Source organism: Babylonia areolata, chromosome 34 (genome assembly GCF_041734735.1).
Source record: "Babylonia areolata isolate BAREFJ2019XMU chromosome 34, ASM4173473v1, whole genome shotgun sequence".
In the NCBI taxonomy this organism is placed as follows: Eukaryota; Metazoa; Mollusca; class Gastropoda; order Neogastropoda; family Buccinidae; genus Babylonia; species Babylonia areolata.
Window position 1 is genome coordinate 16,542,859 of NC_134909.1, and position 12,500 is coordinate 16,555,358.

At 46.2% G+C, this 12,500-nt stretch overlaps 1 protein-coding gene and 1 non-coding gene across 5 annotated transcripts in view; one reads left to right on the top strand and one right to left on the bottom strand.

The window, feature by feature from the left end:
• Positions 1–12,500, top strand: part of LOC143277697 (ABC transporter G family member 20-like) — a 328,227-nt gene that overhangs the window by 302,314 nt on the left and 13,413 nt on the right. For all 4 annotated transcript variants that reach the window (XM_076582618.1, XM_076582616.1, XM_076582617.1 and 1 more), the window contains 3 exons: positions 3,166–3,269; positions 4,894–4,967; positions 10,688–10,803. In XM_076582618.1, the coding sequence (XP_076438733.1) occupies positions 3,166–3,269; positions 4,894–4,967; positions 10,688–10,803 (294 nt within the window). The remainder of the gene's footprint in view (positions 1–3,165; positions 3,270–4,893; positions 4,968–10,687; positions 10,804–12,500) is intronic.
• Trnak-uuu (transfer RNA lysine (anticodon UUU)) lies at positions 651–723 on the bottom strand. Its single transcript has one exon. It is a non-coding gene; the product is annotated as a tRNA-Lys (tRNA).

Below are 12,500 nucleotides of genomic sequence, written 5' to 3' on the forward strand. Positions count from 1 at the left end.
ATCGCTTAAAATGGGGGGGGGGGGGAAGCTCAGTAATAAAAATTAGTTTGTGTTTGTACATTTCTTCTGTTTTTCTTTCTTTCTTTAATTTAACGTCTTTTCACTGGTAAGTGATAATAATAATATTAACAACAACAACAATAATGATATTGAAATAGCGCTGAATCTTGTACAGAGACAAATCAAAGCGCTTAAAAGTTATTACCTGCAGTGTGTGGATGTATGTATGAAACGATGTATGTGATCTTTTTTACATTTGTATCTTCGTAATATTCGTAAAAGCTGTTTTTGACTTTTACAGTTCTGGTCCCCATGTTGTTTACTTGTATATGTTGTGATAATGCACCTGACCAAATTTCCCCAGTTGGAGATAATAAAGTTATTCTTATCTTATCTTATCTTATCTTATCTTATGCCAGAGGTTAGAACAGGAAGAACTACTAAAGATTGAACTGACTGAGAGTAATGTATGACTATTTCAAACATTCCTGTTGCAGGATTAAGCGTAATCATTACAACAGTATCAGTATCAGTATCAGTAGCTCAAGGAGGCGTCACTGCGTTCGGACAAATCCATATACGCTACACCACATCTGCCAAGCAGATGCCTGACCAGCAGCGTAACCCAACGCGCTTAGTAAAAATTGCAGCGCCCAATAGGGGACACGAACCCCTGACCCTCAGATTAAAAGTCTGATGCTCTACCGACTGAGCTAACCGGGCATTACAACAAATCATTATAACAAAAACATAATCAATCATGCAGGATTAAGCGTAATCATTATAACCAAAACATAATCAATCATGCAGGATTAAGCGTAATCATTATAACAAAAACATAATCAATCATGCAGGATTTAGCGTAATCATTATAACCAAAACATAATCAATCAAAGGTAGATTTCTTCTGTCATTGCTACTCTGTGCACATGTCAAGTGATCGGTATAAGGACAAGCCTGGCTCTTCCTTTTTTTTTTTTTTTTTTTTTTTTTTTTTCTTTTTTTTTTAGGAAGTGACTGGGTTTGTTCCAATGTACCTTCTTTTTTTCTTCTATCTACCTGTGTGCTAGCTGAATCGGTAACGTAAGCAGCATTGACTTGTAAGTTGTGTACCTTGCAGTGAATGGAGAGAGTTACCTCTCTTTACTATTTGTTAATCACTAAGGCCCATCTTCTTTCCCTGTTGCTGGCTTTTTGTATTTGTATTTGTATTTCTTTTTATCACAACAGATTTCTCTATGTAAAATTCGGGCTGCTCTCCCCCAGGGAGAGCGCGTCGCTACACTACAGCGCCACCCATTTTTTTGGTATTTTTTCCTGCGTGCAGTTTTATTTGTTTTTCCTATCGAAGTGGATTTTTCTACAGAATTTTGCCAGGAGCAACCCTTTTGTTGCCGTGGGTTCTTTTACATGCGCTAAGTGCATGCTGCACACGGTACCTCGGTTTATCGTTTCATCCGAATGACTAGCGTCCAGACCACCACTCAAGGTCTAGTGGAGGGGGAGAAAATATCGGCGGCTGAGCCGTGATTCGAACCAGCGCACTCAGATTCTCTCGCTTCCTAGGCGGATGCGTTACCTCTAGGCCTTTGTTGTTTGTTTGTCTTGTTTTTAACTTTCTTTCAAAGTTTGCATTATAACAGACATGCATTTAAACATTAATAATGATCCGGTGTCAAATGAATAAAGAAAGAAAGAAAGAAGGAAGGAAGAAAAGACAGAAAGAAGGAAAGGAACAAAGAAAGAAAGAAAGAAGGAAGGAAGGAAGAAAAGACAGAAAGAAGGAAGGAAGGAAGAAAAGACAGAAAAAAGGAAAGGAACAAAGAAAGAAATAAAGAAGAAAGGAAGGAAGGAAGGAAGAAAAGACAGAAAAAAGGAAAGGAACAAAGAAAGAAAGAAAGAAGGAAGGAAGAAAAGACAGAAAGAAGGAAGGAAGGAAGAAAAGACAGAAAAAAGGAAAGGAACAAAGAAAGAAATAAAGAAGGAAGGAAGGAAGGAAGAAAAGACAGAAAAAAGGAAAGGAACAAAGAAAGAAAGAAAGAAGGAAGGAAAGAAGAAAAGACAGAAAGAAGGAAAGGAACAAAGAAAGAAAGAAAGAAGGAAGGAAGGAAGGAAGAAAAGACAGAAAAAAGGAAAGGAACAAAGAAAGAAAGAAAGAAGGAAGGAAGGAAGAAAAGACAGAAAAAAGGAAAGGAACAAAGAAAGAAATAAAGAAAGAAGGAAGGAAGGAAGGAAGAAAAGACAGAAAAAAGGAAAGGAACAAAGAATGAAATAAAGAAAGATGGATGTGTTTTTGTTTCCATTGCCCGCCGAACACCGATATGGGTTACAAGGATATTTAACGTGCGTAGTAAATTGCTTTGATCTTCTGCGTGCGTATACACACGAAGGGGGTCCAGGCACTAGCAGATCTGCATATAATGAGGACCTGGGAAATCGGGAAAAATTCCACCCTTAACCTACCAGGTACGCCGAAGCCGGGATCGAACTCAGGAAAGTCAGGCGATAATCCAGCGTTTTAACCATTCGAACGCCACACCTTGGGCTCGGTCTCTTTCTGGTAATTCATTTCTTGAATGACAATATTGGGCGGGCGCAATAGCCGAATGGTTAAAGCGTTGGACTTTCAATCTGAGGGTCCTGGGTTCGAATCTCGGTGACGGCGCCTGGTGGGTAAAGGGTGGAGATTTTTCCGATCTCCCAGGTCAACGTATGTGCAGACCTGCCAGTGTCTGAACCCCCTTCGTGTGTATACGCAAGCAGAAGATCAAATACGCACGTTAAAGATCCTGTAATCCATGTCAGCGTTCGGTGGATTATGGAAACAAGAACATATCCAGCATGCGCACCCCCGAAAACGGAGTATGGCTGCCTACATGGTGGGGGTAAATAAACAAAGCGGTCATACACGTAAAATGCTAAATGTTACATGATTGTCTGAGTGTGTATGTATGCGTGTCTGACATCTGATTGAATGACACAGGAAACGAATGATGAGCACCCATTGGCAGCCGTCAGTCGGCTCTACCCAGGTCTGCAGCCTGTTGTGTAAATGACCCCGTCTTTGTGAAGCGCTTAGAGCTTGGTCTCCGACCGAGGATAGGCGCTGTATAAGTGTCCATATCAATCAATCAATCAATCAACAGGCGGTGTACTTGCACACAGGTTCCCTACGAAGACTTGGAGACGGCGAAGAGAGCGGTGAAGGAGGGGCACACTTGGGGAGTGATTGAGATCGGCAATGACTTCTCCACGGATCTCATGCTTCGGTATGTGTGTGCGTGAGTGTTTTGTGTGAGTACGCGCGCTTGTGCGTGTGCGTGTGCGTGCGCGCGTGTGCTCGCGCACGCATGTATAAAACAACGAATAATGTATTCCATTCCCTTCCATTTGGGGATGTGGAGATTAACTCTTTCTATACGAACGGCGAAAGAGGCTCTTATACTGAAGACGTGAATGCTGACAAAGAATACCACAATTCTGACGACGGAAGCTAAAGGTTGGGTCATTCAGACACCCACTGGACATCCGAGGGGTCTGTGTAGAGGAGAAGAGAGGACTGGGCGTACTGAGTGAGTTAATATGTATGATAGACACAAAACAACGAATAATGTATTCCATTCCGTTCCATTTGGTGGTGTGGAGATTAATATGTATGATAGTACAGTCAGTCGTGTCCGACTATGACCACCAGAACATCAGAGGAGGCAACTGCTGTCCCGCGACTATCTGAGCTAGTGGAGAAAAGTGAAAAGTGGAGAGTGTCGTGCCCAAGTAAGTTACATCCCCACTCTCTCGGCATAAAGGTGTTTTGGGACAGTCGGCGCTGGGATAGTTCCCAAAGGCTTTCTTCTTCTTCTGCGTTCGTGGGCTTCAACTCCCACGTTCACTCGTATATACGCGAGTGGGCTTTTTACGTGTATGACCGTTTTTACCCCGCCATATAGGCAGCCATACTCCGCTTTCGGGGGTGTGCATGCTGGGTATGTTCTTGTTTCCATAACCCACCGAACGCTGACATGGATTACAGGATCTTTAACGTGCGTATTTGATCTTCTGCTTGCGTATACACACGAAGGGGGTTCAGGCACTGGCAGGTCTGCACATATGTTGACCTGGGAGATCGTAAAAATCTCCACCCTTCACCCACCAGGCGCCGTCACCCTGATTCGAACCCGGGACCCTCAGATCGAAAGTCCAACGCTTTAACCATTCGGCTATGGCGCCCGTCTTTCCCAAAGGCCAAATAGCCTCCCTAAGGCTGCAGCACTGAGAGCCAGTGCAATGTTGCCTCCTAGTTTGAGAATCATAGTCCTTCACAAAAGACTAAGCTGTAAATGATTTCCCATTGCAATGGGGGAAAAAAACCCATTGATCGTACAGTTCTCACTTTGCTTGCTGTAAGATTATGTCAGTCCAGGGATATAAGCTGAGCGTTGGAAAACGGTCACTATGTTGATTTAATTCAATCTGAACTTAACAATGAAAAGGCTAACATTCACGAACAAAGGTATCAATGATATTGTTTGAATATCATAATACGTTATCACCCGAGTAAATACGTGTATTGTGTAAGATGAAATATAAAAAAAAATTCCAGTGACGTTAATGATGGGAAATTCATTTGGTTATTTTCTCCGATTTTTATGAACTTTTAGTTCCCCTAAGAAACTACGTGAGTGTGTGTGTGTGTGTGTGTGTGTGTGTGTGTGTGTGTGTGTGTGTGTGTGTGTGTGTGTGTGTGTGTGTGTGTGTGTGTGTGTGTGTGCGCGCATGTTTGTGTATGTGCGCATGTGTCTGTGTGTGTATGTGCGTGTGCGCGTGTGTGTGTGTCTGTGTGTGCGCGCGTGTGTCTGTGTGTGTGTGTTTGTGTGTGTGTGTGTGTGTTCACAGGTACACGGAGGGAGCGGAAGTGACGACAGACGTGGTAGAGGGCAGCAGCGTGTACCTTCATCTGGATTACACCAGTAAGAGAGGGACACACACACACACACACACACACACACACACACACACACACACACACACACACACACACACACGCACACACACACACACACACACAGTCATTTATTTACCCTTACACTTGAGTCTATAATAAAATCTACAATAAAATCTATTATATTCTATTCACACACACACACACACACACACACACACACACAGAGACAGAGACAGAGACAGAGAGAGAGGGTCATGTATTTACCATTACACTTGTGTCTTATGAACCTTAAGGTTTCATGACAATAGAATCTATTCTATCCACACACACACACACACACACTGACTGAGAGACTTGGGGAGACAGAGATGGAGACAAACAGACAGACAGACAGACTGACAAATTAGGAGAGACATAACGGCATAAAGAGATATGGAAAGAAATAGAGAGCGGAGGGAGACGGAGAGAGAGAGAGGGGTGGGGTGGGGCAGAGACAGAGACAGACAGAAACAGAGAGAGACAACGAGAGAGACAGATAGAAAGAGTTATAGAGCAGTGGTGGGGAGAGAGAGAGAGAGAGAGAGAGAGACAGGGAGACAGACAAACAGTCTAGGAGAGACAGAGAAAGACAGACAGACAGACAGACAGACTGGGTAAGTCATTGGACTGTGATTCTGTTTGTTTTGGGGTGGGTTTTTTTTTTCTTGTTGTTATTTTGTTGTCGTTATTGTGTTTTTTGTTGGTGGTTTTTTGTTGTTGTTGTTGTTTTGTTGTCTTAACTCTCTCCATACGAACGGCGAAAGAGACGACGTTAACAGCGTTTCACCCCAGTCACCATCATCAAAATATTGCAAGCGGAAGGCTCTTATACAGAAGAGGTGAATGTTGACAAAGAATACCACAATTCTGACGACGGAAGCTAAAGGTTGGTTGGGTCATTCAGACACCCACTGGACATCCGAGGGATCTGTGTAGAGGAGAAGAGAGGACTGGCCGTACTGAGTGAGTTAAGCTAAAATGAAGTGACATTGCCATAATAGGTAAGTCATTGGACTGTAATTCTTTTGGGTGGGTTTTTGTGTGTGTGTGTGTGTGTGTGTATGTGTGTGTTTTGTTGTTGTTTGTTTGTTTTTATCCAAGTTAAAATAACGTGACTCTGGCAATCTGGGTAAGTCATTGGACTGTGATTCTGTGTTGTTATTGTTGTTTGTTTTTTTGTTTGTTTGTTTGTTTTTTGTTGTTGTTTTGTTTGTTTGTTTGTTTTTGTGGGGGCCTGGAGGTCGGGGGGGGGGGGGGGGTTGTTGTTGCTGTTGTTGTTTTTTCAAAGTTAAAATGACTTGATACTGGCAGACTGGGTAAATCCTTGGACTGTGATTCCTGTTGTGTGTTTCTCCCTTCGGCAGGAAGTGTGAATACCACCACTCGATTGTCAGTCAGTCAAGTGGTGTGTCTCTCGATCATTATAGTTCGGGGGGTTAGGGTGGGGGGGGAGGGAGGGGAGGAGGAGGCGAGGGATGAGGTAGGTAGGTGTATTTGTATTTGTATTTCTTTTTATCACAACAGATTTCTCTGTGTGAAATTCGGGCTGCTCTCCCCAGGGAGAGCGCGTCGCTACACTACAGCGCCACCCATTTTTTTTTGTATTTTTCCTGCGTGCAGTTTTATTTGTTTTTCCTATCGAAGTGGATTTTTCTACAGAATTTTGCCAGGAACAACCCTTTTGTTGCCGTGGGTTCTTTTACGTGCGCTAAGTGCATGCTAGCACACGGGACCTCGGTTTATCGTCTCATCCGAATGACTAGCGTCCAGACCACCACTCAAGGTCTAGTGGAGGGGGAGAAAATATCGGCGGCTGAGCCGTGATTCGAACCAGCGCACTCAGATTCTCTCGCTTCCTAGGCGGACGCGTTACCTCTAGGCCATCACTCCAGGTGGGGAAGGGGGTGGTGGGCGTGACAGGGGGGGGGGGGGTGTGGGGGGGGGGAGGGTGCGGATTTTTTCACAAGGTCATTCTCGAGACACCTTTGGGACAAGTTCACAAGGGAGGGGGATGGTGGGTGGGTGGGGGGGGGGACTCGCGACACCTTGAAGCAGGCATAATGATTTGCCTCTTTCTACCTCCTTACACCCTCTCCTTTTTTTCTTTCTTTCTTTTTTTTTTTTTTTTTTTAGAATACAATCGGCGCCCAATTATTGCCGTCTTTGACAGGTCCAAAAAAATTCGTTTGCTCTGTAGTGTGTGTGTGTGTGTGTGTGTGTGTGTGTGTGAGTTTGAGTGAGTGTGTGTGTGTGTGTGTGAGTTTGAGTGAGTGTGTGTGTGTGTGTGTTAGTTTGAGTGAGTGTGTGTGTGTGTGTGTGTGTGTGTGAGTTTGAGTGAGTGTGTGTAGTTTGAGTGAGTGAGTGTGTGTGTGTGTGTGTGTGTGTGTGTGTGTGTGTTAGTTTGAGTGTGTGTGTGTGTGTGTGTGTGTGTGTGTGTGTGTGTGTTAGTTTGAGTGAGTGTGTGTGTATGTGTGTTAGTTTGAGTGAGTGAGTGTGTGTGTGTGTGTGTGTGTGTGTGTGTTAGTTTGAGTGAGTGTGTGTGTGTGTGTGTGAGTTTGAGTGAGTGTGTGTGTATGTGTGTTAGTTTGAGTGAGTGAGTGTGTGTGTGTGTGTGTGTGTGTGTGTGTGTGTGTGTGTGTGTGTGTGTGTGAGTTTGAGTGAGTGTGTGTGTATGTGTGTTAGTTTGAGTGAGTGAGTGTGTGTGTGTGTGTGTGTGTGTTAGTTTGAGTGAGTGTGTGTGTGTGTGTGTGTGTGTGTGTGTGTGTGTTTGAGTGAGTGTGTGTGTATGTGTGTTAGTTTGAGTGAGTGAGTGAGTGTGTGTGTGTGTGTGTGTGTGTGTGTGTGTTAGTTTGAGTGAGTGAGTGTGTGAGTGTGTGTGTGTGTGTGTTAGTTTGAGTGAGTGTGTGTGTGTGTGTGTGTGTGTGTGTGTGTGTGTGTGTGTGAGTGAGTCAGTGAGTGTGTGTGTGTGTGTGTGTGTGTGTGTTAGTTTGAGTGAGTGAGTGAGTGTGTGTGTGTGTGCGTGTGTGTGTGCGTGTGTGTGTGTGTGTTAGTTTGAGTGAGTGACTGAGTGAGTGTGCAAGTTAGTTAGACAGTCAGTCAATTAGTTCGTCATTCAGTCAATTAGTTCGTGAGTTAGCTAACTGATTGAGCAAGTGAGTGAGCGGTTTGGTTATTGATTGGTTGGTTGGTTGATGGATGGACGGATGGATGGATATATGGATGGATGGATGGATGGATGGATGAATGAATGGTCGGTTGGTTGGTCAGATGATTTTGCTGGCTGGTTGGTTGGTTGGATGATCGGTTTTAATTGAGTGAGTTAGTGAGTGAGTGAGTGATAGGTTGACTGATTGATAGCAGGCAGGTGAGCAGATCGCCGCCATTTTTAGAGTGACGGTTGGTTGGTTGGTTGGTTGGATTTGAGTGAGTGAGTGAGTAAGAGACGGAGAGAGAGAGAGACAGAGACAGACAGACAGAACTCAGAACTCAAAACGTTTTTATTCAAGGATTAAGATTTTAGGCATTGCCTATTCTTCCAATCTGTCCTTGCTAATCTACATCTAGTACAAATAGCACACACATAAATGAAAGGAAAAGGTTTTCATGCAGAATTGTATACATAATGAAGAAAACACCCCACCCCCACCCCCACCCCCCCGCCCCCCACACACACCCACATCCGTGCACACACATGCATACACACACTGACGCTCGCGTGCGAGCGCACACACATACATACACACACACGCGCACACACACACTGACAGCACCCCCTCCCTCCCACCCCACACTAAGATTGACAGATGGATAGGACAGTGAGTCACAGAGAGAGAGAGAGAGAGAGAGAGAGAGAGAGAGAGAGAGAGAGAGAGAGAGAGATATGTCATCAATATAGAAGTTCCAGAAACATCCGGGTGTTCAAAAAGGTACAGTATTGTTACTGTCTCTGAAATCTATGTTGGCAAGTGCAGCATACTACAGTGACTACCACCATCACCAATATTACTTGAACACTTGTCACGATTATGATAGAACGAAATGAATAGATTATGCATGCATAAGAAATAGAACGAGAGAAAAGAAAAAAAGAGCAAAACAAAACACGATGAAATACAGAGATAGAGAGAGAGAGAGAGCGACAGAGAGACAGACAGACAGACAGTCAGATTGACAGACAGATCGGTTGATTGACTGATTGATGGCAGGTCAGCAGATCGCCGCCATTTTTAGGGTGACGGTTGGTTGGTTGGTTGGTTGGTTGGTTGGTTTTGAGTGAGTGAGTGTGTGAGTGAGAGAGAGAGACAGACAGACAGAGACAGAGCGACACATAGAGAGACAGACAGACAGACAGACTGACAGACAGAGATAGAGACAGAGCGACACATAGAGAGACAGACGGACTGACAGAGATAGAGCGACACATAGAGAGAAAGAGACAGACAGAGATAGAGACAGAGCGACAGAGAGAGACAGACAGACAGAGATAGAGACAGAGCGACAGAGAGAGACAGACAGACAGAGATAGAGATAGAGCGACACATAGAGAGACAGACAGACAGACAGAGATAGAGCGACACATAGAGAGACAGACAGACAGAGATAGAGCGACACAGACAGACAGAGATAGAGTGACACATAGATAGACAGACAGACAGAGATAGAGTGACACATAGACAGACAGACAGACAGAGATAGAGTGACACACAGACAGACAGACAAACAGAGATAGAGCGACACATAGACAGACAGACAGACGAGAGATAGAGCGACACATAGACAGACAGACAGACAGAGATAGAGTGACACACAGACAGACAGGACAAACAGAGATAGAGTGACACATAGATAGACAGACAGACAGAGATAGAGTGACACATAGACAGACAGACAGACAGAGATAGAGTGACACACAGACAGACAGACAAACAGAGATAGAGCGACACATAGACAGACAGACAGACAGAGACAGACCGACAGACAGACAGAGATAGACCGACCGACAGAAAGACAGACAGAGATAGAGCGACACATAGACAGACAGACAGACAGAGACAGACCGACAGACAGACAGAGATAGACCGACCGACAGAAAGACAGACAGAGATAGAGTGACACATAGACAGACAGACAGACAGACAGAGATAGAGTGACACATAGACAGACAGACAGACAGAGATAAACCGACAGACAGACAGACAGAGATAGAGTGACACATAGACAGACAGACAGACAGAGATAGAGTGACACATAGACAGACAGACCGACAGACAGACAGAGATAAACCGACAGACAGACAGACAGAGATAGAGTGACACATAGACAGACAGACAGACAGAGATAGAGTGACACACAGACAGACAGACAGACAAACAGAGATAGAGCGACACATAGACAGACAGAGACAGACCGACAGAGATAGACCGACCGACAGAAAGACAGACAGAGATAGAGCGACACATAGACAGACAGACAGACAGAGATAGAGTGACACATAGACAGACAGACAGACAGACAGATATAGACCGACACACAGACAAACAGACAGACAGAGATAGACCGACACATAGAGAGAAAGAGACAGACAGACCGAGATAGAGACAGAGCGACAGATAGAGAGAGAGCGACACATAGACAGACAGACCGACAGACAGACAGACAGATCGGTTGACTGACTGACTGACTAACTGACTGACTGACTGGTGGCAGGTCAGCAGATCGCCGCCATCATCAGGGCCATGACGATGGAGGCCTTCCAGGACTTCTCCAGGCAGACCCTGGTGGCCTCCAACCACAACGTGCACTACAGTGACCCGCCTGTCATGGTCCGTCCGTCCGTCCGTCCGTCCGTCCGGCTGGCTGGCTGTTTGGCTGCTTGGCTGGCTGTTTCTCTGTCTGGCTGTTTGTTTGTCTGGCTGGCTGGCTGGCTGGCTGTTTGTCTGGCTGGCTTTCTGTCTCTCTGTCTGACCGTCTGGCTGTTTGTTTGTCTGGCTGGCTGTTTGTCTGGCTGGCTGTTTGTCTGGCTGGCTGGCTGTTTGTTTGTCTGGCTGTTTGTTTGTCTGGCTGGCTGTTTGTCTGGCTGTCTCTCTGGCTGTCTCTCTAGCTGGCTGTTTGTTTGTCTGGCTGGCTGTTTGTCTGGCTGTCTCTCTGGCTGTCTCTCTAGCTGGCTGTTTGTTTGTCTGGCTGGCTGTTTGTCTGGCTGTCTCTCTGGCTGTTTGTTTGTCTGGCTGGCTGTTTGTCTGGCTGGCTGTTTGTCTGGCTGTCTGTCTGGCTGGCTGTTTGTCTGGCTGGCTGTTTGTCTGGCTGGCTGTTTGTCTGGCTGTTTGTTTGTCTGGCTGTTTGTTTGTCTGGCTGGCTGTTTGTCTGGCTGTCTCTCTGGCTGGCTGTTTGTCTGGCTGGCTGTTTGTCTGGCTGTCTCTCTGGCTGGCTGTCTCTCTGGCTGGCTGTTTGTCTGGCTGGCTGTTTGTCTGGCTGGCTGTTTGTTTGTCTGGCTGTTTGTTTGTCTGGCTGGCTGTTTGTCTGGCTGGCTGTTTGTCTGGCTGTCTCTCTGGCTGGCTGTTTGTCTGGCTTGCTGTTTGTCTGGCTGTCTCTCTGGCTGGCTGTTTGTCTGGCTGGCTGTTTGGCTGTCTCTCTGGCTGGCTGTTTGTCTGGCTGGCTGTTTGTCTGGCTGGCTGTTTGTCTGGCTGTTTGTTTGTCTGGCTGGCTGTTTGTCTGGCTGTCTCTCTGGCTGGCTGTTTGTCTGGCTGGCTGTTTGTCTGGCTGGCTGTTTGTCTGGCTGTCTCTCTGGCTGGCTGTCTCTCTGGCTGGCTGTTTGTCTGGCTGTCTCTCTGGCTGGCTGTTTGTCTAGCTGGCTGTTTGTCTGGCTGTCTCTCTGGCTGGCTGTTTGTCTGGCTGGCTGTTTGTCTGGCTGTCTCTCTGGCTGGCTGTTTGTCTGGCTGGCTGTTTGTCTGGCTGGCTGTTTGTCTAGCTGGCTGTTTGTCTGGCTGTCTCTCTGGCTGGCTGTTTGTCTGGCTGGCTGTTTGTCTGGCTGTCTCTCTGGCTGGCTGTTTGTCTGGCTGGCTGTTTGTCTAGCTGGCTGTTTGTCTGGCTGTCTCTCTGGCTGGCTGTCTCTCTGGCTGGCTGTTTGTCTGGCTGGCTGTTTGTCTGGCTGGCTGTTTGTCTGGCTGGCTGTCTCTCTGGCTGTCTCTCTGGCTGGCTGTCTCTCTGGCTGGCTGTTTGTCTGGCTGGCTGTTTGTCTGGCTGTCTCTCTGGCTGGCTGTTTGTCTGGCTGGCTGTTTGTCTGGCTGTCTCTCTGGCTGGCTGTTTGTCTAGCTGGCTGTTTGTCTGGCTGTCTCTCTGGCTGGCTGTTTGTCTGGCTGGCTGTTTGTCTAGCTGGCTGTCTCTCTGGCTGGCTGTCTCTCTGGCTGGCTGTTTGTCTGGCTGGCTGTTTGTCTGGCTGGCTGTTTGTCTGGCTGGCTGTTTGTCTGGCTGGCTGTTTGTCTGGCTGGCTGGCTGTTTGTCTGGCTGTTTGTCTGGCTGTTTG